This window comes from Oncorhynchus tshawytscha, linkage group LG13 (genome assembly GCF_018296145.1).
Source record: "Oncorhynchus tshawytscha isolate Ot180627B linkage group LG13, Otsh_v2.0, whole genome shotgun sequence".
Lineage (NCBI taxonomy): Eukaryota > Metazoa > Chordata > Actinopteri > Salmoniformes > Salmonidae > Oncorhynchus > Oncorhynchus tshawytscha.
In genome coordinates, this window is record NC_056441.1 from 29,948,143 (window position 1) to 29,974,013 (window position 25,871).

Below are 25,871 nucleotides of genomic sequence, written 5' to 3' on the forward strand. Positions count from 1 at the left end.
ACCTACACACACACACACAAACACAGAGAGAGAGAGAGTAAGAGCACAAAAGAGATTACAAATTCAATCTACACTCTCACACACACACACAACCACACCCACCTACACACACACACACACACACACAAACACAGAGAGAGAGAGAGTAAGAGCACAAAAGAGATTACAAATTCAATCTACACTCTCACACACACACAACCACACCCACCCACCTACACACACACACACACACACACACACACACACACACAAACACAGAGAGAGAGAGTAAGAGCACAAAAGAGATTACAAATTCAATCTACACTCTCACACACACACACAACCACCTACACACACACACACACAAACACAGAGAGAGAGAGAGTAAGAGCACAAAAGAGATTACAAATTCAATCTACACTCTCACACACACACAACCACACTCACCTACACACACACACCCAAACACAGAGAGAGAGAGTAAGAGCACAAAAGAGATTACAAATTCAATCTACACTCTCACACACACACAACCACACCCACCTACACACACACACACACAAACACAGAGAGAGAGAGAGTAAGAGCACAAAAGAGATTACAAATTCAATCTACACTCTCACACACACACACACAACCACACGCACCCACCTACACACACACACACCCAAACACAAAGAGAGAGAGAGAGAGAGAGAGCACAAAAGAGATTACAAATTCAATCTACACTCTCAAACATGAACACATTATTTTACAAGTATCTTTTGCAAACTCACTCAAACACACAAATTTGTCAGTTATGGGTAAACACAAATAACAATAGATGTCATATACAGACATTTGCAACACTAAAGAGATCTGATTCTAATAAATAAATCCAGCACTACATCAGACACTCAATTGTACCAAGCACACAGCAACAGAGAAATCCCGCAGGCTACACATTCAACAAGCCCAATAGCCCTGCAGTCCGATATCACACTCACACTACAGTTGAGCAATGGCGAGATCAGCTCTCTCACTGATTGTCACCACACTTGTGACACAAAGATCAGAAGGGATGGCGTGGACACGGTGACAGGAAAGCACATAACAATAAAGACATAGGGCTAGATTCAACCAAGCCTGCCTTGCCAATGTACATACCCTTGTGCACATGTTATTCTGAAAACTGTAGGCATCTACCTTTGAGGGGATTTTTCGAGAGGGAGGGGGGCGGTGGACACAATAACTTGAACATTTCATATCACAGAGAAAATGGTGTTTTATACTACTGTGGAAAAACACAACACAGTTTGGATTTAATTGAGCACTTCAAATTAATCTGTGAGTGACTAGTTGCTATGGTTCTATTCCCATGAGCTGCATGACTGAAGGACAATGTGCTTAGTAACAGTGTATATGGAATAATTTGTGCTTCATTAATACTGCATCGTTTAACGACTGAACCGACTGACTTTGGTCCTCCTAGGTGTAATGTCCTTCAAAGACAGCAGAGGGCACATGTTGGCCGTAGCTAACTGGAATGTTAAACATGCTGATGAAGAGTGAGCATAAGATCACTATGTGAGACGCAGGAAGCATGAGCTGTAATGCTGGACTCGTTGACGCATTGAAAGTAACAATATTCTAGCCTTTCAAAATGAAAGGATATCTCCACTGATGTGTTAAATAGGTTCTCATCTTATTTACTCATCTTTGTCTGTTTTTCCAATATCTTTACAGAACCATAATGATGCACTTTATCATTGGAGATCAATGTACATGAATAGGCTCCTCGGAAGTCTCATTGAACCAATGACAAAAACATACAGAAGGATGCAACACTTTCTCCATCTTCCTCCCTAATACGCACACAACATATAGCTATTTAGGCATATATTTCACTGCTTGATGTAAATGTGAAGTGGACAAACATACATTGTAATTTATTTTGTGTGCATATCAACAAAACCGATCCCTTCGAATTACCATCAATAAATAAACTTAAATATTTACCAGTTATTTGTCCTGTCATTATTTATTTTCTTGCAATATATCTTCAACACACATGTACAGTCCATTTTCTATATGATAAAATAACTAGTTTCAATGCCAAGTTTGAACACATAATCTATATCATTATTTTGATGCAGGGAGCTTGGTGCATGTCACCTGGTAAGAGAAATATTGTCTGCAATATTCTCTTTCAGAGGAAGCCATTAAAGATAAGTAAATTCAGTGGAAAGCTAAGTTACAGTGAAAGCTATTTTCATGTGGAAATCTGTTGGAGGGCATCTTTAACCTCATATTATTTGGTATTAGGGTCAGATATGGGTGCTATGATAAATTGAGGGTGTATAGATGTTTGATCTCTTTCGTTGGGAAGTATCCCCATTAGGCATTGTAGCTATCAAGCAGTATCTTTGTAGCCTTTGGCAGTGGTTTATAAACGTATATCTTTTTTGGCAGGATTTCATTCTGTCTAATCTGTCTAATCTCTGAGAAGCAAACCCAATGTGCTATTTTATGCTGTGGTCAAGATGCCAGCTAGTCTGTGCTGGCTATATGGGTCACATCTGCATTTTAAGTCTGATGCTATCGTCATATTTTCTCAGAAATCTGGGACTGTTGTGACACTGTTGATGACAGTCTGTTTTTTAGTGTTTAATGAGCAACGTTGGATTGCTAAAGGCTGAGATTGTACGGTTGGTCGGGCTCTGGTTGTAATGTGGCCACTGAATCTACACTCCGCTGCCTTCTGGTGGTGAATTGTGCTACTGCAGCACCTGGCCCCGTGTTTCAGGCAGCTTTAGTGCTAGGAAACTCCCGGCAGCGAGTGCACCCGCAGCGAACAAGATGGGCACAGCTTTGGTGATGCCTACAAATGACTGGAAGATGCTTATGCCCAGGACAGCAGCCAACTTGCAAAGGGCATTTAAGAAGCCAAATGCAGTGGTCCTAAAAAAGAGAAAACAATGGAAATTGTCAGCACTTCTGACAGGGTCACTTCTTAAAACTTAACATGAAAACTTCAATATCTTTTCAATAAATACGTTTGCATAAAATACGCCTTTATTCACTGTGCATAAATTAAGGAGCTGTAACACTTTCAAAATGTGAGGTAGCTGCACTTGCCTTTTATCCGAGGGGTACAGTTCCACAGTCAACACATCCAGGGCATTCCATGAAGCTATGCTGATGCCGCCAAAGAGACATAAAAGGGCGATCATTCCCGACTCGGTACTGCCGAATGACAGGAAGAAACAGCTGACACAAGATATGACACTTGATCCCGCTGTGTAGGAAAAGAGATTGAGGTAGAAGAGAAAGAGGGTGAAAAAGATCAGATAAAGGGACCTTTCTGTAGTCGGCTACTCATGAAGTACTGTGGTGTAGGAAGGGGGGGGGGCATAATTCATGTATCACCAGATGTATAATCTCAAAATATGCACATATTCTTTAAATCTTGTATAGAGCATTAAAAACACATGAATGAAGGCCATGACATACCCAACATCCTCAGACGGCCAATTTTGTCCATCAGCAGGGCTGACACAATGTTGCCGGGCAACACGGCCAATGTGCCCAGGAAACTGACAAAGTAGATCATGTAGGCGTTGTTGTCATCAGTGAAGTCCAGCAGACAGCCTTCCTTGTTGTGTAGGAAAGTGCTGTTTACCAGTTTGCTGTTGATGATTCTGTTCTGGAACAAGTCTGTCAAGAGAAAAGAAAATAAGAGAGGTGTCAAGAAGGGTCCAAGGGTAGGATACTGCCCAGTTCAATGGTATTAGGTATTTTATTTGGATCCCCATTAGCTGTTACAAAAGCAGCAGCTACTCTTCCTGGGGTCCAACACAAAAAATGAAACATAATACAGAATTACATAATACAGAACATCTAGGCATGGACTGAGCTCATAACTATTACTCCACTTTATATTGGTTAGGCTTCTTGTTTTGGGAGACACTTTACCTGTATTGTAAAAGAGGGTTGAGATGAAGGTGCAGTTTCTGAAGAAGCTTCTGCTCGAGGTGATGTCCTCAAAGTAGCACTCCTCAAACAAAGAGTCCTCAAACACCATGGACTTCATCTTAAGGTTGATGAACCTTGTGGACAATGTAAAAGTAAGAAAGACGTATTTAGCGGCCCAGTTGTATTAGAGTCGACTAACAGTTAGTGTCCATTGCATAGTTGCAAAATTAAGACCAGCACAGTTTACCACTCCCGATTTAAGAAGAACATTTAGCAAATTCTGAAAGTTCTGTGTAATATAATGAGGACTGACTTGTCGTTGAAGTACTGTCCTTGGCGGTGCACTTGGTTCTCCAAGGTGAAGTTAAAAGTGACATGCTCCACTCGCTCCTTGGTGAAGAACTTGGTGCGCGAGGCATAGTCCTGCTTCTGGATGTACTTGATCATGTCAGGGAACCACACTGTCAGCCCATAGTAGCTGGGGGAGAAGCAAAAGACAAAAATGTGGCTTAACCAAACAAACATGATTACGTTTCTCCATTTCTTCACTATGTTGAAATCAGTTGAGATAAGTATAAACCTTAATAATATCAATGCTCCGGTAAGTTAAGACGGCAGGAGCCACCATTTTTTTTGGAATCTTTTTAGATTTGATATGACAAAACATTTCTTGAGCTTTTTGATTGAACCAAAAAAGAACCGGTTTGTGCACGGGCCGCTGATAACCACTGTGGTCATGGCCCTGGTTCTGCTACCTGAACGACATGGTAAACCAGACAGCCATCATCATGAAGGTGGTCCTTCTGTATTCTGGATTGAAGATGGCCAAGAAGTTACTCCGCACCTATAGCAACCCACAGAGAATAACTCAAATACGCATCTAGGTTTTACTGCTGACACGGTTTAAAAACATAAAAACCCACAATAAAACACATTGCACAATTTTCTTTTTTAACCTAAGCATAAATTGGGCTTTGGTCATTTTGTATAAAAGCGTCTGCTAAATGGTGTATGCAGTCACAAATTAACATATTCTGTATGAAATCTAAAAGATATACACAGAAAATAACCATATTCTCATACCTTTATAGGGATCTTAACATGACACTTACCTGGTGGAATAGGCTGGCCAGCTTCAATTTATAGCGTCGCAAAGTTGATATGTCTCCTCCCATGTCCACCAGCTCGTCCATCTGCTTTACAGTCTTGATGGTGGTGACCTAGGAAAAACAAGACCTTCCCATCTTCAACTCATTTGTGTGCAGTACATGTATACATTAGATTAGATTCGATAAAATTTGATTTTCCCGTGAGGGAACGTCTCGTTTGGAGTGGTAAAAAACTAAAACATAGCAGGTCTAGGCCACGCAGCAGACAACATCAGACACTGTCCAGTCTGGGGACGTGGTTACACAATAACAAACAGCTGGGACAGGAGAATACAACTTCATAAACACGTTTTGCAGAAGAACCCTGAGATTCAAAGACTTTACATGTGTGTCTCAGAAATACTCACAGAAAACACCTTCTCTGGGTGCCCCTTTGCTCTCATGTTGGTGTCGTGAACTTGTTTCAGAATCATCCAGCCTTCGTCGTGTTTTCCGTTCTGTTGGGAAATGATTGCATACCTCATCAGAAACACTTACAGTTGAAACACATTACGAGTATTGCGATACATTATGTCTGTGTGAAGTAAGTGTCTAAGTGTATACTGTAAAGTGCCTTAATTTCCATGAATTTGTAATAAAAGCTTATATTTAGGTTTATGCTACTGGAGTAAGACAGTTGTGCTACACTCAACAATCAATCTGAAGAATCTGAAGAATTGAAAAGACTAAATTCACAAGATCCCAGTGTGTACCTTTAAGGGTATAATCTGCAATATTTACTGCTGTTCAACAGTAAACTCAGGTAATGACATACAGCGCCTTCAGAAAGTATTAACACCCCTTGACCTTTTCAATATTTTGTTGTGCTACAACTAGGGACGCACGATATATCTATCGGTAAGGATATCGGAATCGGACGATATTAGCTAAAAATTCATTGCCCTTGACAATCAACCGTTTTCTGTCGTGGATGATGTTGGCTTTCGCCGACTGGTCGAGCACCGGTACACACTACCAGGTAGGCGCTATTTTTTAGATGTTGCCCTACCAGAGTTACACAATCTTGTTGAAACTCGCATCCACAAGCTACTTGTTATGGGCGTAACTGCTATTAGCTTCACGACTGATATTTGGACCAGCGATGTCAGCCCAATGAGCATCTGACAGCAGAGTGGGTCGACGACGATTTCGTACTGAGGAAAGCCGTATTACATGCTCAAGAATGTGCTGGTTCTCATACCACAAAAACGCCAACACAGACCGTCGGGTTAACTTTGAAAAGTACTCTCACAGAGGCTGTGAACAAGCGATTCGGTGGAATTCTCTCTTAGCCTCTACTGTGTCGCCACCATGTTCGATGCACACCCATGTTCGATGCTAGGTACAAGGACCGCTACCTGTGTGTGTGTGTGTGTGTTTCAACTATTTAACTGTACTAGAATGCTTAACAGGCAGCTAAAATGTTAAATATCGGTTATCGGTATCGTTTTGTTTTTTGGCAAGGAAAATATTTGATATCGGTTTACAGTTACAGCCTGAATTTAAAATGGATTATATTGAGATTTCTGTTCACTGGTCTACACACAATACCCCATAATGTCGAGGTGGAATTATATTTTTCGAAATTTTTACAAATTAAGAAAAATTTGTGAAATTTTATGGAGTAACGGGCAGGTGGAGAGAGTAAACCAGGATCTGGGTAGGTTTCTGCGGTCATATTGCCAGGACCGGCCGGGGGAGTGGTCGGCGTTCATCCCCTGGGCAGAGATGGCTCAAAACTCACTCCGCCACTCCTCCAATAACCTCTCTCATTTCCAGTGCATACTGGGGTATCAGCCAGTTCTGGCACCGTGGCATCAGAGCCAGATTGAAGCTCCTGCGGTGGACAAATGGTTTAAGCGTTCGGAGGAGACCTGAGATGCCGCCCATGTGCACCAGCAACGGGCCGTGAGGCGGCAGAAGGCGAGCGCCGACCGTCACCGCAGTGAGGCTCCGGTGTTCGCACCGGGGGATCGGGTCTGGCTCTCGACCCGGAACATGCATCTCCGCTGCCCTGCCGTGGCTGGTGTATTGACTTAGGGGGTTGAATACTTATGTAAACAAGATATATTAGTTTTAATTTTCATTAAGTTTTTATAAATGTTAGTATTTTTCTTCCACTTTGACATTACAGAATATTTTGTGTAGCTCATTTACAAAAAAAATTACAATTAAATCAATAATAATCCCACCTTGTAACACAACAAAATCAAGTTAAGGGGTTGTGAATACTTTATGAAGGCACTTTATCCCACGCATCCCATTCCTTCCAGATAGATTCTATGGTACCAGTTATACATACATACAGTTGAAGTCGGAAGTTTACATACACTTAGGTTGGAGTCATTAAAACTTGTTTTTCAACAACCCCACAAATTTCTTGTTAAGAAACTATAGTTTTGGCAAGTCGGTTAGGACATCTACTTTGTGCATAACACAAGCCATTTTTCCAACAATTGTTTACAGACAGATTATTTCACTTATAATTCACTGTATCACAATTCCAGTGGGTCAGAAGTTTACATACACTAAGTTGGCTGTGCCTTTAAACAGCTTGGAAAATTCCAGAAAATGATGTCAAGGGTTTAGAAGCTTCTGATGTATTGAAGCAACATCTCAAGACATCAGTCAGAAAGTTAAAGCTTGGTTGCAAATGGGTCTTCCAAATGGACAATGACCCCGAACATACTTCCAAAGTTGTGGAAAAATGGCTTAAGGAAAACAAAGTCAAATATTGGAGTGGCCATCACAAAGCACCTCAATCCTATAGACAATTTGTGGGCAGAACTGAATGGTGTGTGCGAGCAAGGAGGCCTACAAATCTGACTCAGTTACACCAGCTCTGTCAGGAGGAATGGGCCAAAATTCACCCAACTTATTCTGGGAAGCTTGTGGAAGGCTACCCGAAACGTTTGATCCAAGTTAAACAAATTTAAAGGCAATGCTACCAAATATGTGTATGTAAACTTCTGACCCACTGGGAATGTGATGAAATAAATAAAAGTTAAGATAAATCATTCTCTCTACTATTATTCTGACATTTCACATTCTTAAAATAAAGTGGTGATCCTAAGTGACCTAAGGCAGGGAATTTTTACTCTGATTAAATGTCAGGAATTGTGAAAAACTGAGTTTAAATGTACTTGGCTAAGGTGTATGTAAACTTCCGACTTCAACTGTATATGGCTTCAAATGATTGAGGTTAGAATTGGAATTGGGTAAACTGCTTCTAAATGGACTTTTGAGAAAGTGATCCCTGCTTACCTCTAAGAAGAAGCGCGGGCTTTCTGGCATGGTGGTGAGAGAAGCAATAGCCGCAACAGAGGGAAATGCACACACCAGGACGAACACACGCCAGCTGTGGAACTGGTACGCAGAGCCCATCTGGAAACTCCAGCCTGGGAGGAGAGGAAGCAGAGAGAGAGAAATGGGACAAAGCACAAACTGTAAACCTGCGTAATCCCTAGATACAACTTTGTGGTAAGGCATTTTGAGCGCTTTTGGGACAATATCCGTGATGATTGAATTCCCGCCATAGGCTACTCACCATAGTGTGGGATGATGGCCCATGCCATAGCTGAGGCATAGATGCCACCAATCATCCAGAACATGCAGAGCCAACTGAGGTGCTCCCCACGTTTCTCCTGGGCCAGAAACTCTGAGTAGTAGGAAAACACAATGGGGATGGAACCACCGATCCTGTAAGGATTAGCACAGAGAAACAAACCACTGGAAGTTGAGCTGGACTTTCTAATCCTGTTCCTGTTTAATCTTTTTGGAAAATCTGTAAATGAAATCAAATTTGGGGAGAATACTTGGAGGTAGGGGTGCTACTTGGCTTCTGTGAGGGTGCTCTTTGGATGAAATGTCCTTCTTAGCATTAAAGCAAAAAAACATATACAGTGTGGAGATTTGATACACTGCCGATTTTGCAGGTTTTCCAACTTACAAAGCATGTAGAGGTCTGTAATTTTTTATCATAGGTACACTTCAACTGTGAGAGATGGAATCTAAAACAAAAATCCAGAATATCACATTGTATGATTTTTAAGTAATTAATTAGCATTTTATTGCATGACATAAGTATTTGATATGTCAGAAAAGCAGAACTTAATATTTGGTACAGAAACCTTTGTTTGCAATTACAGAGATCATACGTTTCCTGTAGTTCTTGAGCAGGTTTGCACTCACTGCAGCAGGGATTTTGTCTCACTCCTCCATACAGACCTTCTCCAGATCCTTCAGGTTTCGGGGCTGTCGCCGGGCAATACGGACTTTCAGCTCCCTCCAAAGATGTTCTATTGGGTTCAGGTCTGGAGACTGGCTAGGCTACTCCAGGACCTTGAGATGCTTCTTACGGAGCCACTCCTTAGTTGCCCTGACTGTGTGTTTTGGGTCGTTGTCATGCTGGAAGACCCAGCCATGACCCATCTTCAATGCTCTTACTGAGGGAAGGAGGTTGTTGGCCAAGATCTCACGATACATGGCCCCATCCATCCTCCCCTCAATACGGTGCAGTCGTCCTGTCCCCTTTGCAGAAAAGCATCCCCAAAGAATGATGTTTCCACCTCCATGCTTCACGGTTGGGATGGTGTTCTTGGGGTTGTACTCATCCTTCTTCCTCCAAACACGGCGAGTGGAGTTTAGACCAAAAAGCTCTATGTTTGTCTCATCAGACCACACGACCTTCTCCCATTCCTCCTCTGGATCATCCAGATGGTCATTGGCAAACTTCAGACGGGCCTGGACATGCGCTGGCTTGAGCAGGGGGACCTTCCGTGCACTGCAGGATTTTAATCCATGACGGCGTAGTGTGTTACTAATGGTTTTCTTTGAGACTGTGGTCCCAGCTCTCTTCAGGTCATTGACCAGGTCCTGCCGTGTCGTTCTGGGCTGATCCCTCACCTTCCTCATGATCATTGATGCCCCACGAGGTGAGATCTTGCATGGAGACCCAGACCGAGGGTGATTGACCGTCATCTTGAACTTCTTCCATTTTCTAATAATTGCGCCAACAGTTGTTGCCTTCTCACCAAGCTGATTGCCTATTGTCCTATAGCCCATCCCAGCCTTGTGCAGGTCTACAATTTTATCCCTGATGTCCTTACACAGCTCTCTAGTCTTGGCCATTGTGGAGAGGTTGGAGTCTGTTTGATTGAGTGTGTGGACAGGTGTTTTTTATACAGGTAACGAGTTCAAACAGGTGCAGTTAATACAGGTAATGAGTGGAGAACAGGAGGGCTTCTTAAAGAAAAACTAACAGGTCTGTGAGAGCCGGAATTCTTACTGGTTGGTAGGTGATCAAATACGTATGCCATGCAATAAAATGTAAATTAATTACTTAATCATACAATGTGATTTTCTGGATTTTTGTTTGAATTCCGTCTCTCACAGTTGAAGTGTACCTATGATAAAAATTACAGACCTCTACATGCTTTGTAAGTAGGAAAACCTGCAAAATCGGCAGTGTATCAAATACTTGTTCTCTCCGCTGTATATCTCTACTATATAACTATAAAAAAGCTATTAAGCCCACCTGCGTCTGTGTGTCACTCTGTCTCTATCTATCATTCACCTTCCATCGGTTTTCAGAATCTTACCCAACACCAGAAAGTAGTCGGCAGAAGAGAAAGGTGCTGTAGCCCTGGACAAAGGAGGAGAAGAAGGAGAAGACGCTGTTGATGGAGAGACAGATAAGAAGGGACTGCCGTCGGCCTATCCGATCAGCGAGCCCACCCCACACGAATGCACCGACCATCATTCCCAGATAAACAATCAGACCTGCAGAGGACAGAAAGAGAAAATGAGAGAGTTACATGTTCCTTACCTGATCATACAGCTGCTTTATTTGTTACCCTTCGGCACAACATGTGGCAAAAGAAAGATGATTTCGACACCCACCATCTCAGATCATTCTGAAATAGTTTATGTTTTAAAAAATGTACCATTTTAATTTATAGGACTGGCCATTTATAGGATTTATAACATTTAATAAATACAATACCTAACATCCATTTGACCCAAACGTTAAAAAAAAGTTAGACATGAAGAATCCAAAGAAATTGTCAAAACCTTATATTATATGAATCCTATAAATTACAATGGCCAATTTGGGTGCAATCAGAGATGGAATTACTGTATATTTCAACAAAATAACATGGCAGGAATGCTAGTCTTATTGGTTTCTAACAACAACAACAAAAAACTTGAAATTGAGCTCAGGTGCATCCTGTTTCCATTCATCATCCTTGAGATGTTTCTACAACTTCATTGGGAGTCCACCTTTAGTCAATTCAAATAACTGGACAAGATTTGGAAAGACACACACCTGTCTATATAAGGTCTCATGGTTGACAGTGCATGTCAGAGCAAAAACCAAGCGATGAGGTTGAAGGAATTGTCCGTATAGCTCCGAGACAGGATTGTGTCGAAGCACAGATCTGGGGATGGGTACCAAAACATTTCTGAAGCATTGAAGGTCCCCAATAACACAGTCGCCTCCATCATTATTAAATGGAAGAAGTTTGGACCACCAAGAACCTGATGGTCACTCTGACAGAGCTCCAGAGTTCCTCTGTGGAGATGGGAGAACCTTCCAGAAGGACTACTATCTCTGGAGCACTCCACCATTCAGGCCTTTATGGTGGAGTGGCAAGACGGAAGCCACTCCTCAGTGAAGGGACATGACAGACCGCTTGGAGTTTGCCAAAAGGCACTCAGACCATGAGAAACAAGATACTCTGATGAAACCAAAATTGAACTCTTTGGCCTGAATGCCAAGTGTCATGTCTGGAGGAACCTGGCACCATCTCTACGGTGAAGCATGGTGGTGACAGCATCATGCTGTGGGGATGTTTTTCAGGGACTGGAAGAGTAGTCAGGATCGAGGGAACGATGAACGGAACAAAGTATAGAAATCCTTGATGAAAACCTGCTCCAGAGCACTCAGGACCTCAGACTGGGAAAAGGTTCACCTTCCAACAGGACAACAATCCCTAAGCACACAGCCAAGACAATGCAGGAGTGGCTTCCGGACCAGTCTCTGAATGTCCTTGAGTGACCCAGCCAGAGTTTGGACTTGAACCCAATCAAACATCTCTGGAGAGACCTGAAAATAGCTGTGTAGCAACGCTCCCCATCCAACCTGACAAAGCTTGAGAGGATCTGCAAAAAAGAATGGGAGAAACTCCCCAAATACAGGTGTGACAAGCTTGTAGCGTCATACCCAAGAAGACTTCTCTAAATGTGATATTTCAGTTTCTTCTTTTTAATATATTTGCAAAAATGCAGAAAAACCTGTTTTTACTTTGTCATTATGGGGTACTGTGTGTAGATTGATGAGGGGAAAAAATGATTTAATCCATTTTAGAATAAGGCTGTAAAGTAACAAAATGTGGAAAAATTCAAGAATCTGAATACTTTCTGAATGCACTGTACATGGCTGTCTTGCAATGTAAAAAAACAACAACAACAACAACTGACAATTGCATTGTGTAAAACATGCGATTAGGTTAGGTGTGTGGGGGCAGGCAGGCAGGCAGGCAGGCAGGCACTGTCACACACTCCCAAACAGACACCACACACACACCCACAAACCCACCCACCTATCCACCCACCCACCCACACCCACCCACCCACCCACCCACAAAGCTCAAGGGTAGTGAAGGGGGAGGTGTGGGATGGAGGAGACTAATCATAGATGGTTTTCCCCTTTATGTGAGAATAAATTCTCTTTGTCAGCATGGACATAGGTAGCTAGCTATGGCTAGCCGGCTAATGTTTTTGTTTGAAAAATGCATCCGGACACATTACCAGCTTTTTTTTGTTCCACCTGGGTGCCAGTATTACGTAGAGGAATACAGCAGTGCTAAAGCAGAGGGCTTGGCAGTGAGGACGACAAGGCCTCTATTCTGAACTTTGTGTGGTGAGCTTTTTGAGGCATCACTGCAGCGGCATCACAGAGTGGAAGAGAAGTCCAGTGAGACTCCAGACTTGTCCTCTACAAGATCATCAGCAGACTCCATCGCCATCATTTCCCTTCCTCTGACCAGCTCCCTCCGCTCAACCCATGAACTGGCCCTCTCTATCTTCAGAGGACGCAGCAAAGACTTGGCCTCTATTGGTTGACCTGTCAGGATACTGTATGTTGCTTGTTTGATCGTTGCTCTTGAAGCACTTTGAGATATAAGGTTAATCAATTGTTGTTGTTATTATTATAGACGTGTCAGAGAGACAAGATCAACGCAAGCTGCAGAGCATAAATTGGGGTCCCCATATTCAATCAAAACTAGTAACCAGCAATGTTTTGCATGTTTTCCTCTATCATACTCTTTCAGCATAATAAAATGATGTTCATGTTTATCTCCTCATGAAAATGGGTAGCCAATTTGGGCCTAGGTTGCTGTCAGCTTTGGACCGTTTCTGAGCCACAACAAAGTTTATGGGCACTTATAAAGTATTCTAAAGATGGCACAAGACAGAGATGGTAAGAGAAAAAACCTGTTTAAGATGCTGGAGCGCAATTGGCTGAATGCTGGCGGTACACTGGCATGATATTCACAACTCAACACGAACACGAACACACAACACAATTTTATTTTACTGTACTGATTTTTGCTGGAAAATTATCTGGTGACGAAGGGTACTATTTCATTTTTTAAAGTCTGCACTAGGAACTACAGTACCTGGTTATTTCTGTGAATAAATGAAATACCAGGTCATTTCTTTATCATAAATGAAGTGCTGCCAAGCAGACATTTGTGTATCAGGTGCTGATGTCAATGAATAGGTTACTGAGTTACACATTCATCACTCTCCAGAGGGTCGGCAGAAAGCAGATGTTTCCTGTTACAACCTAACTTGAAAAATGGATGTGGGGACTGGATGTGGATGTGGGGACTGGATGTGGATGTGGGGACTCTCTTTTACGCCTGTTACGTTAGGTTACACATTCATAGATTGCTAATTTTATTGTCTACCAAAGAAATAGATGTGAGGAATTTACCGTAGAACGACAGGGTTTTTATTGAATTTGCATTGGGGCCGATTAACTCCCCCACATTTGACACTTGATCGGAGAAAAACATTTAAGGGCTCACTAACCTAGCATGTAAATCAATCAAGTTAATTAAAAAGACACAGTTTAAGGGTCACACTTACCCAACATGCCCTTGCTTTCCTCTGACAGACACATATCTTTCTCGGCGCTGGGGAGCACAAAGCCCACCACAAAAATCTCTACACCGTCCGCCATGAGGGCCAGCCCCAGCACAAAGTAGAGGGTCCACTGGAACCTTCCATGGCCACACTCCTGCAGGATGGTCTCGTACTGCTGGGCTAGCTCTTCTTGATCCTTCCTCCTTTCCCCCTCAAACTGTGCCATGTCCCTGAACTGCTGCCCATCTCCCCCTGCTAGGCTGTCGGCAGCCTTGCTCGAGTCAGCGCGGGGAATGCCCTGGTACTCGCCCTCGTAGATCTCGTCGTCTTCGTCGTGGCCCTCTGTGGAGTCGCTGTGGCCACCTTCATCGTCATTGGCTGCCTGGCTGTTGCCCCGGTAGTAGCCACTGTCCTGCCCCCCAGGCACTCCAGGGTAGTCATCGTCGTCGTCTTCCTCAAAGCGGGCGTATGAGCGTTTGCTGTACTCGTCGGTCATCTTGTCCACACCGCGGCCCACTTTCTTGGCCGCCTGGCGCTTGACCTCCTTGGCAATGTCTTTGGCGCCCTTTATAAAGGCTGTCTTATTCTGATAGCCGTCCTCCATTATTGAAGGGTAGAGGAACCTCAAAGGCAGGGGTTTATCACCTGAAAAGCAGGATGGAGCTCAGGAATCTCTGGGGAGTGTTTGTCAGGCAGTGTTCCAGTTTACCCTCAATAGGGTGTTGGAGAGTTGAGCTGGATTGGATCACAGGGCCCGCTTTGCGATGGACTGCTCCTCTACAGAGGGAAAGCACAAACACATTGTTAGTCACATGGACCAAACTTTTGAATCAGGGTTTGGGTCAATATAATTTTAAATAAATACTGTATAGCTTCAAAACATGTTTAAAACCACAATTGTGGTCTAATGCAGTCCTTGCATCCATAGCTTCATCCCTCAGCTGTTTATCAAAACAAGTGGTGGGGTGGCCAATTAGTGGTTTTTAGAATCCCCCGATTGCCCCTTTAAGTAACGTTCTATCTCTATAACGCTCAATATGAGTAAGCCCAGATCCTGTTACTGTTGCTAGGGGAAGCGTATTTCTAAGCAGATACCAAGGAGCATCTTATCTCAATTTGCATTCTCTGTAAACTGATTAGGAATGGCTTACTGTTCGATGTTGACATATTGTGTCTTGTGTCCATCTGATAACAACTCAACACCAGGGAAAGTAAAGCAGGGGCAAATTGAGAAGGGTAGCAACTCTTCCTTGTGGAAGAAAAACACTAATATATCTTGATTACATACATATTCAGCCCCTTGAGACAATACGTGTTAGAATCACCTTTGGCAGAATCGCTTTTGGCAACATTTACAGCTATGAGCTTTGCACACCTAGATTGCACAATATTTGCACATTATTATTTTTGTAATTCTTCAAGCTCTTTCAAGTTGGTTGCTGATCATTGCTGGACACCCATTTTCAAGTCTTGCTGTAGATTTTCAAGTCAAAACTGTAACTAGGCCACTCAGGAACCTTCAACGTCATCTAGGTAAGCAACTCCAGTGTATATTTGGCCTTGTGTTTTAGGTTATTGTCCTGCTGAAAGGTGAATTTGTCCCTCAGTGTCTCTTGGAAAGCAGACTGAACCAGGTTTCCCTCTAGGATTTCTCCTGTGCCTAGCTCAATTCCGTTTCTTATATCCCCCCCAAAAAACTCCCTTGCCGATGACACGATGCAGCCCCCACCATGCTTGAAAATATGAAGAGTGGTACTCAGTGATGTGTTGTGTTGGATTTGCCCCAAACATAATGCTTTGTATTCAGGACATACAGTTAATTTCTTAACCACATGTTCAATGTTGTTGATCTATACTCCGTTTTCTACTATCACAGCCATTACACTCTGTAACTGTCTTGGTAGTGATCCAAAGTTGAATTATTAACTTCACCATGCTTTTTTAAAATCCATCTACCAATAGGTGCCCTTCTTTGCGAGGCATTGGAAAGCCTCCCTGGTCCTTGTTGTTGAAACTGTGTTTGAAATTCACTGCTGAGGGACTTTACAGATAATTTTATGTGTGAGGTACAGAGATGAGGTAGTCATTCAAAAATCATTTTAAACAATATTATTGCACACCGAGTGAATCCATGCAACTTATTATGCGATTGTAAAGCACATTTTTACTCCTGAACTTATTTAGGCTTGCCATAACAAAGGGGCTGAATACTTGATTCAAGACATTTCAGCTTTTCATTTTGTATTAGTTAGAATAAATAAATAAGACACAACTGTACCTCCACTTTGACATTATAGGGTATCGTGTGTAGGCCAGTGACACAACATCTCCATGTAAATCAATTTGAAATTCTGTCTGTAGCACAACAAAATGAGGGAAAGTCAACGGGCGTGAATACTTTATGAAGGCACTGTATGTCTGCCTATCACAGAGGTAAACCTGCAATGGTCTCTTTCTGCAGTGTGAAACAAATAACTATAGCATATACAGTTGAAGTCGGAAGTTTATATACACTTAGGTTGGAGTCATTAAAACTCGTTTTTCAACCACTCCACAAATATCTTGTTAACAAACTATAGTTTTGGCAAGTCGGTTAGGACATCTACTTTCTGCATGACACAAGTCATTTTTCCAACAATTGTTTACATACAGATTATTTCACTTATCATTCACTGTATCACAATTCCAGTGGGTCAGAAGTTTACATACACTAAGTTGACTGTGCCTTTAAACAGCTTGGAAAATTCCAGAAAATTATGTGATGGCTTTAGAAGCTTCTGATAGGCTAACTGACCTCATTTGAGTCAATTGGAGGTGTACCTGTGGATTTGCCTTTTTACTTCACATCATGGGAAAATCAAAAGACATCAGCCAAGATCTCAGAAAACAAACTGGAGACCTCCACAAGACTGGTTCATCCTTGGGAGCAATTTCCAAACGCCTGAAGGTACCACGTTCATCTGTGCAAACAATAGTATGCAAGTATAAAGACCATGGTACCACACAGCCATCATACTGCTCAGAAAGGAGACTTCTGTCTCCTAGAGATGAACGTACTTTGGTGCAAAAAGTTCAGATCAATCCCAGAACAACAGTAAAGGACCTTGTGAAGATGCTGGAGGAAGTGGGTACAAAGGTATCTATATCCACACAAACACGAGTCCTATATCGACATAACCTGAAAGGCCGCTCAGCAAGGAGGAAGCCACAGCTCCAAAACCGCCATAAAAAAGCATGTCTCTTTTTGGAGAAATGTCCTCTAGTCTGATGAAACAAAAATAGAAATGTTTGGCCATAATGACCATCATTATGTTTGGAGGAAAAAGGGGGAGGCTTGCGAGCCGAAGAACACCATCCCAACCGTGAAGCACGGGGGTGGCAGCATCATGTTGTGGGGGTGCTTTGCTGCAGGAGGGACTGGTGCACTTCACAAAATAGATGGCATCACGAGGAAGGACAATTATGTGGATATATTGAAGCAACATCTCAAGACATCAGTCAGAAAGTTCAAACTTGGTCGCAAATGGGTCTTCCAAATGGACAATGACCCCAAGCATACTTCCAAAGTTGTGGCAAAATGGCTTAAGGACAACAAAGTCAAGGTATTGGACTGGCCATCACAAAGCCCTGACCTCAATGCTATAGAAAATGTGTGGGCAGAACTGAAAAAGTGTGTGCGAGAAAGGAGGCCTACAAACCAGACTCAGTTACACGAGCTCTGTCAGGAGGAATGGGCCAAAATTCACCCAACCTACTGTGAGAAGCTTGTGGAAGGCTACCCAAAACATTTGACCCAAGTTAAACAATTTAAAGGCAATGCTACCAAATACTAATTGAGTGTATGTAAACTTCTGATCCACTGGGAATGTGATGAAAGAAATAAAAGCTGAAATCCTTCTCTCTACTATTATTCTGACATTTCACATACTTAAAATAAAGTGGTGATCCTAACTGAACAAAGACAGCGAATTTTTACTAGGATTAAATGTCAGGAATTGTGAAAAACTGAGTTTAAATGTATTTGTATGTAAACTTCCGACTTTAACTGTGTTAGTAGAGAATTGGATTTTGTAAGACAGTGATGAAGAGATGTGTTGATAGAAGAATCTCTATATTTAACATGATCAAATGGGCAGGTCAAAATGTAACTGAGCTTCAATTCAATGTTTCGAACTGACTGCCCAGAGGGATGGGCTGTATGTCCTTGACATTCAATCTTTCCTGCTTTTCACAATTCTTTATTGTCTCAGTCTATGGATGTGGCCACATTTTCCTCGACAGCAAAATACCAAAAACCCATTGAAGAAGGCTGAAACCTACAAACTATATGTATTTTGTTGAAACAAGCTGTCCACTTAATCTTCGACAGGAGCTGGAGATAAGCTCTAATGCTCTTCTTTACTTATCTTGCCATTGTAGGGTATTTAAAGCAGTGACTGCTTTAACTGGCTAATGAGGATTATTAATCCTCTCATGCCATGTGTTGGGATTATACGAAGGGAAAACAACAGTACAGGAGTGAGGATGAACTTTTGGGAGGCCGTGATTGTGAACAGATGGGAGGGGGGAGAGAAACATAGAGAGAGATGGTGAGGGGAAGGGAGAAAGGACAAGATACAATGCACAGAGAATGGAATAGAGAAATTGAGAAAAGGAGAGATAGAAATTGAGAGAGAGAGGGAGAGGGAGAGAGCATTCTTCAGGGGATTCCTTCCTGACAACAGGGTGGCATACAAAATGATTAAAGGGCCACTGGGTCACATATTAGACAAAAAGGTGCCCCCACCAAAAGCTGCAAGAGTGAGGACTAAATTGGGTACAGTAATGACAACACATCCATCTATTTAAAAAAAACACTGTCACACATTCTGAGCAGTAAATACACACACCAGATATGCTATCTTTTGGTCAGTAACATGCCCACACGGTTACACATGTGGGGTCAAAGAAAGGGATGAGACTCACTTTAACACATATTGGTCCTAAAATGCAATACTCCCCATCCTGGCGTCCCAGTACTTTACTCTAGCAATTCACTTACACCATAGAACACACTCAATGGACGAACTTGGGTGCCATTCCACTTCAGGGTGGCAGCCTTGACCAGGACCTGAACCAGAGGCTCTGGGACTATCAGTCCAACAACCCGTTGACAAGGTCACTGGATAGCCTAGGCTATAAGATGGTGTTGAGGCAATAGCTACTCTGAGCAGTAGAGGGCTTGGTGTTATATTAAACCCATTTAATTTCACAGCATTGGTGTGCAGACAGACACTGATGCAAGGTTATCCTTATTACCATTAGTGTGTCTTAATTAGGAATTGGCAGACAAGCCATCAGGGGCGTTTGGAACCCCAAAAATCTGTGGTGGCACAAAGTAAGTGAGGATGACTGGGGCGTGACCCAGAGGGTTGCTATGGCCCATCCATAAGTTGGAGAATTCTGCATTTTTCAAACACCTGAAACAGCTCTTTCCTGCAATTTAGAGCCATGATCATTATGATTAATTCTATGTAAAAAAATATATGCATATTTTTCTGCATATCTACGCATACATCTTGAGCCGTCTGTATCCTCCTGACTAGCGGTTCTTTAAAAAAATACTATAAATTATTGTTACGACTCCCACCGAAGGTGGCTCCTCTTCGGGTTCGGCGGCGCTCGGCGGTTGTCGTCACCGGTCTACTAGCTGCCACCGATCCCCTTTTCCTTTTCTGTTGGTTTTGTCTTATTGGTTACACCTGTTTCTTGTTTGGGTTTTGGTTAGGGCTATTTAAGCCGGTTATGCCCGCCTGCTTTTGTGCGGGCTTGTTTCTCTGTTCGTTTTGTGGATGTGCTATTTTCTTATTTTCTCCGGACTGTTTGGGTCCTATTTTTGGGCCGGTCATTCTATGCGCCTGGTGTTTTGGCGTGACCTTTTCTGTCACAGGAATAAATACGGTTGTCCTAAACTCTCTGTTCTCTGCGCCTGACTCCGCACCCACTACTCCTAAAAGTCGTAACATTAATATATGCTTCTCTGCACCTCTGCTAGAATATGAGTGAAAGATTGAAAGCAATGTGAGTCTTATTCAGTACATTTAGTTACTGCTTGCTTTTCTAAAGTCTACCAACCTAGCCAGCAGGCATACCAGCTAAGATAGTTAGACAAGCTAGCTACTCTAACTTGATTCATAGCCTGCAATGGCTTCTTGGTAGCTAGTTATGAGGTTGGGAGATTGGGAACATATTTGGGCTAGCTAAAGGTGACTTCATACAATTGCTAAGTGGCTAGTAGTATTACAGATACATTATTATTTATATATATATACCAGTCAAAAGTTTGGACACACCTACTCATTCAAGGGTTTTTCTTTATTTTTACTATTTTCTAAATAGTAGAATAATAGTGAAGACATTAACACTATGAAATAACACATATGGAATCATGTAGTAACCCAATTTTTTTTTTAAGAAATCAAAATATATTAGCAACCCTTTGCCTTGATGACAGCTTTGCACACCCTTGGCATTCTCTCAACCAGCTTCACCTGGAATGTTTTTCCAACCGTCATTCACTCTGCGGTCCAACTCATCCTAAACCATCTCAATTGGGTTGAGGTGTTAACTAACCTCCACACGAGCTTCAATGCCATACAACTCTCCTTCCGTGGCCTCCAACTGCTCTTAAACGCAAGTAAAACTAAATGCATGCTATTCAATCGATCACTGCCCGCACCTGCTCGCCCGTCCAGCATCACTACTCTGGACGGCTCTGACTTAGAATACGTGGACAATTACAAATACCTGGGTGTCTGGTTAGACTGTAAACTCTCCTTCCAGACTCACATTAAGCATCTCCAATCCAAAATTAAATCTAGAATCGACTTCCTATATCGCAACAAAGCATCCTTCACTCATGCTGCCAAACATACCCTCGTAAAACTGACCATCCTACCGATCCTCGACTTCGGTGATGTCATCTATAAAATAGCCTCCAACACTCTACTCAACAAACTGGATGCAGTCTACCACAGTGCCATCGTTTTGTCACCAAAACCCCATACACTACCCACCATTGCGACCTGTACGCTCTCGTTGGTTGGCCCTCGCTTCATACTCGTCGCCAAACCCACTGGCTACAGGTTATCTACAAGTTTCTGCTAAGTAAAGCCCCGCCTTATCTCAGCTCACTGGTCACCATAGCAGCACCCACTCGTAGCATGCGCTCCAGCAGGTATATCTCACTGGTCACCCCCAAAGCCAATTCCTCCTTTGGTCGTCTTTCCTTCCAGTTCTCTGCTGCCCATGACTGGAACTAATTGCAAAAATCTCTGAAGCTGGAGACTCACATCTCCCTCACTAGCTTTAAGCACCAGCTGTCAGAGCAGCATACAGATCACGGCACCTGTACATAGCCCATCTGTAAACAGCCCATCTATCTACCTACCTCATCCCCATACTGGTATTTATTTATTTTGCTCCTTTGCACCCCAGTATCTCTATCTGCACATTAATCTTATGCCGATCTACCATTCCAGTGTTTAATTGCTATATTGTAATTACTTTGCCACCATGGCCTATTTAATTCCTTAACTTACCTCATTTGCACTCACTGTAAATAGACTTTTTGTTTTCTTTTGTTCTACTGGGTTATTGACTGTATGTTTTGTTTATTCCATGTGTAACTCTGTGTTGTTGTATGTGTCGAATTGCTACGCTTTATCTTGGCCAGGTCGCAGTTGCAAATGAGAACTTGTTCTCAACTAGCCTACTTGGTTAAATAAAGGTGAAATAAAAATAAATAAATAAAATACCTTGTCACAACACAACTGATTGGCTCAAACGCATTAAGATGGAAAGAAATTCTACAAATCAACTTTTAACAAGACACACCTTTTAATTGAAATGCATTCCAGGTGACTAGGAGAATGCCAAGAGTGCGCTAAGCTGTCAAGGCAAAGGGTGGTTACTTTGAAGAATCTCAAATTTGAAATATATTTTGATTTGTTTAACAATTCTTTGGTTACTATATGATTCCATATGTGTTATTTCATAGTTTTGATGTCTTCACTATTATTTTACAATGTAGAAAATAGTAAAAATAAAGAAAACCCCTTATATATATATATTTTTTTTTTAATGTATTAATTTTAAACAGGACAAATCTGAGGGGGCATGTGCCCCTTGGAACGTCGCCTCTGCATTCCATAACAATGTTCTCAAAAAATTAACCTGCTTATGTTTTGCAGGCTCATTTATTTTAACGGTTAAGGCAATATGTAGGCTATTTGTTAAGGGAAATAGTAAACCCGTTGAGCATCAGCAACAAATGGCGCCAGTCTGAGACAAGGTCGTTATAGATGGAGGCAAAGCATGCACATTTCTTGTCTTGCCAAAAGTAGCACGGCTTCAAGATGATGGTCAACCGTTGTGAGATCTTTGCAAGGTCACAAGTGTCAGTTTATTATTTCAGAAATGGTCTGCCAATAACATGCATTACGGACGGCTGGCATTCAGTCGACACGGAATCCCCCTTTAAAAACCTGAGGATGACACATTGCCTAGTTACCATCCCCCTCGCCAACACAATCATGATGAATCGCCTACGTGAAGGACGATGGCAAAATTCTAACACATTTCTCCATTCAGGCGCGATACGACTGCGAAATCATGATAGTATGCTACCAGTAATATCTTTTATTTTGATACTTTTATTTCGGATTAGCCTATAATTAAATATTTAACGTAGTGCAACAAGACCAGCGCGACTTTTACAACTGACCTAAAGCAATTAGCTCAATTGTTGAATGAATTATCTAAATGCAATATTCAACATATTTTCGGTAATATAAACGATTTAAACGCAAACGCAGTTCCAATCTCTTCATTTGAAGAGACATTGCATTGTCGTGACTGCGTTTTTACGCAGGGAAGACTTGGGTATCATGTTAGATAGATAGGCCTGCTGTCATGTTAAATAGGCTACAAGAAATATCAATAACGTCAATAATTTTAGTCTGTATGGAGTCTGCATCGACCTGCATAGTCGCATAAATAGATAGGCTACATTTCAATAAAACACTATATGATTTTCACATCCAAAATCGTGGCCAGTGGGTAAGATATTTTGGGAAGCACGCACATCCACATTCGTATAACAACGGAGTCGGCCTATGTAGTCTAATTATAACCAATTTGCCGAGTTTCATTTTAGTAAAGGTAACAGCATCATCTCACCGTAATTATGGGCATGGATATCACTATATCCCCAGCTTGAATTTTGTCAACAGGATGACAGTGCGTTGATGCTGCTGCTGCTCAAACGTGGATAGGCTCCCCGTAACCCAACTGACTGAAGAGGAAGCGTGATGCTGGAACCTAGAGGTACCACCTCAGTGGGTACCACAAGTAGCATCGAAGATTTCGCCCCCCCCGGCAGAAATATACCTTTCACGCACCTTGCCACGGTCTATCTTAATGGCTCTCTTATTGGTTCTCAAGTTATTAATTTATCTTAACCCGTATTTCAAACTATTTTTAAGTATTAAACATCCATTTTGCTTTCGCATTAAATGTTGCCCACCACGCCCTCTCATCATCACACACACACAATACTATTTGAATCATGTGTAGGCCTACATGTGAAAGCAAGCAACTATGATGTGTAGCCTATTGATATTTATCAAGGTGTTGGTATGTTTATGTTTCAAATCGATGAATGTATCCTAAGCTTTAGCTGTATTAGGCTTACATACCCTGAATGAAAATATGTATCTTTACCACTCACGCAAACATGTAGGCCTACAGCCTATAATGAGAATCGCCTCTCTTTCAGGTTGCCAAATGTATTACTCTGCTCCAATTCAATGTTCTAATAGAACAGCTTAAATATAATGAGTTGTATGTTTTTTTAATCGTTGGAATAAGACTAATAGTAGCCCCTAATCAACAGGCATAAGAGGTCTCTGAAACAATATTTTCCATGTAAATGGACCTCTCCCTGAGCTGAATAATCAAAATGCCAACCCCATATTTCTCTCTCACATACGCCTGCCCCTGTTTATATACCAACCACTGGCCCATCCCACCTAGTGACATCACAGGACCAGATGAGGAAACAAGTGAGCTTAATTGACAACCCATGACTTTCCTGCCCAGCTCAGTTATGCAGAAAATATCAGTTATTCTAGCTCTATGAAAATTGCTAACTCTATTTTAAAGGAGGGTTTAATAAACCAATCTAAAATAGGGTTTTAAGCCACTTTGTTTGCACTCATTAATCACTCATTATTAGTGGTGTAAAGTACTTAAGTAAAAATACTTGAAAGTCCTAAAGTCGTTTTTTGGGGTATTTATACTTTACTTTTCTTTTTATATTTTTGACTTCATTACATTCCTAAATCAAATGATGTCCTTTTTACTGCATACATTCTCCCTGACACCCAAAAGTACTTGTTACATTTTGAATGCTTAGCAGAACAGGAAAATTGTCTAATTCACACACTTATCAAGAGAACATCCCTGGTCATTCCTACTGCCTCTGATTTGGGGGACTCACTAAACACATGCTTCGTTTGTGAATTATGCCTGAGTGTTGGACCATGCCCCTGGCCATCTGTACATTTTAAAAACAAGAAAATGATGCCATCTGGTTTGCTTTATATAAAGAAATTTGATACTTAAGTATATTTTAGCAATTACATTTACTTTTGATACTTAAAGTATATTTAAAATCAAATACTTTTAGACTTTTACTCAAGTAGTATTTTACTGGGTGACTTTCACTTGGGTCTTCACTTTTTCCACCACTGTTCATTATAAGACCTGCTTAATAATAATTAGTAAAATAAGTACCCTTCACAATGTAAGGAAACATTATCCACCTAAAAAAAGAGAAACACTTAACACCACTTCGATACAGCTATAACCGGAATTTACTTTTTCGTACCAGGTTAGGAGAACTTACACAGCAGGTTAGAATTAACGGAAAAGGTTAGGAGACTGAGGTTAAGGCTCAGATCGAAAATGCTCTCCTTACCTGCTACTTACGAAAATCACTTCCGGTCGTCGCTGTATCGAAGTGACATGAAAAGAGACCTAGATACCACGGAACCGGAAGTTACCCCTAGATTTTCAGAGCCCAGACATTTTACATGACTGCCTTGTTTTCGTGTTGTTGACATAGGTCTGGGCTGACACACTCAATATTCTGTCTCCATGGTCAAGCTAGGTTGGGTCCAGCCACAATTAACTAATGCTCAAAATCCATTTTCAGCTGGCGCTCAGTGGCACCAACCAATTTTTACTATATCTTTAAGAATCAATATCAATAATTTAAATTATAAAAAATGGCTTAAAATATCAGTGTGATTATGCAGCCCTATACATCCTCCTCCATAACCCACTACTTCAGAAAAGTGGCATCTGCCATAACCATGGCAACAGACCGAGTGAGTGCCTCATTCAACATGGACGCAGCACACATTGTTTTGTAGTTTGGAAGCAAGTGCAGAATTAGTATTTGTACTCTACCCATAGCTTTCTCTCAAGGCACTGCCTAACATTGTATTTTGTGGGTTTGTAGTTACTTCAGGGGGTTTATAAGAGGTTTCAGTTTTAGTTTCTATTAGGTCTAGAACCTATCAACTTACA

The 25,871-nt window shown here is 41.7% G+C and overlaps 1 protein-coding gene across 1 annotated transcript; it reads right to left on the reverse strand.

Annotated features, from left to right (window-relative positions):
• Positions 1–223: 223 nt before the first annotated feature.
• Positions 224–23,608, reverse strand: LOC112264659 (synaptic vesicle glycoprotein 2A). Its single transcript, XM_024441413.2, has 13 exons — positions 23,457–23,608; positions 14,241–15,014; positions 10,682–10,862; positions 8,629–8,780; positions 8,346–8,479; positions 5,450–5,539; positions 5,046–5,153; positions 4,689–4,777; positions 4,247–4,411; positions 3,934–4,067; positions 3,472–3,675; positions 3,097–3,256; positions 224–2,919 (listed from the first exon to the last, which is right to left on the reverse strand). The coding sequence occupies exons 2-13, from the start codon at positions 14,839–14,841 to the stop codon at positions 2,736–2,738; spliced, it is 2,202 nt and encodes a 733-aa protein (XP_024297181.1). The 5' UTR covers positions 14,842–15,014; positions 23,457–23,608; the 3' UTR covers positions 224–2,735.
• Between the last annotated feature and the right edge of the window lie 2,263 nt (positions 23,609–25,871).

What these genes read in the sequence shown, in the direction of transcription:
- LOC112264659 (XM_024441413.2), bottom strand. Translation starts at nt 14,841, where the DNA reads ATGGAGGACGGCTATCAGAATAAGACAGCCTTTATAAAGGGCGCCAAA. An exon ending in GGCCATCATCCCACACTATG is followed by an intron (nt 8,480 to 8,628) that starts GTGAGTAGCCTA and finishes CTCTCCTCCCAG; the next exon opens with GCTGGAGTTTCCAGATGGGC. An exon ending in ACCCAGAGAAGGTGTTTTCT is followed by an intron (nt 5,154 to 5,449) that starts GTGAGTATTTCT and finishes TGTTTTTCCTAG; the next exon opens with GTCACCACCATCAAGACTGT.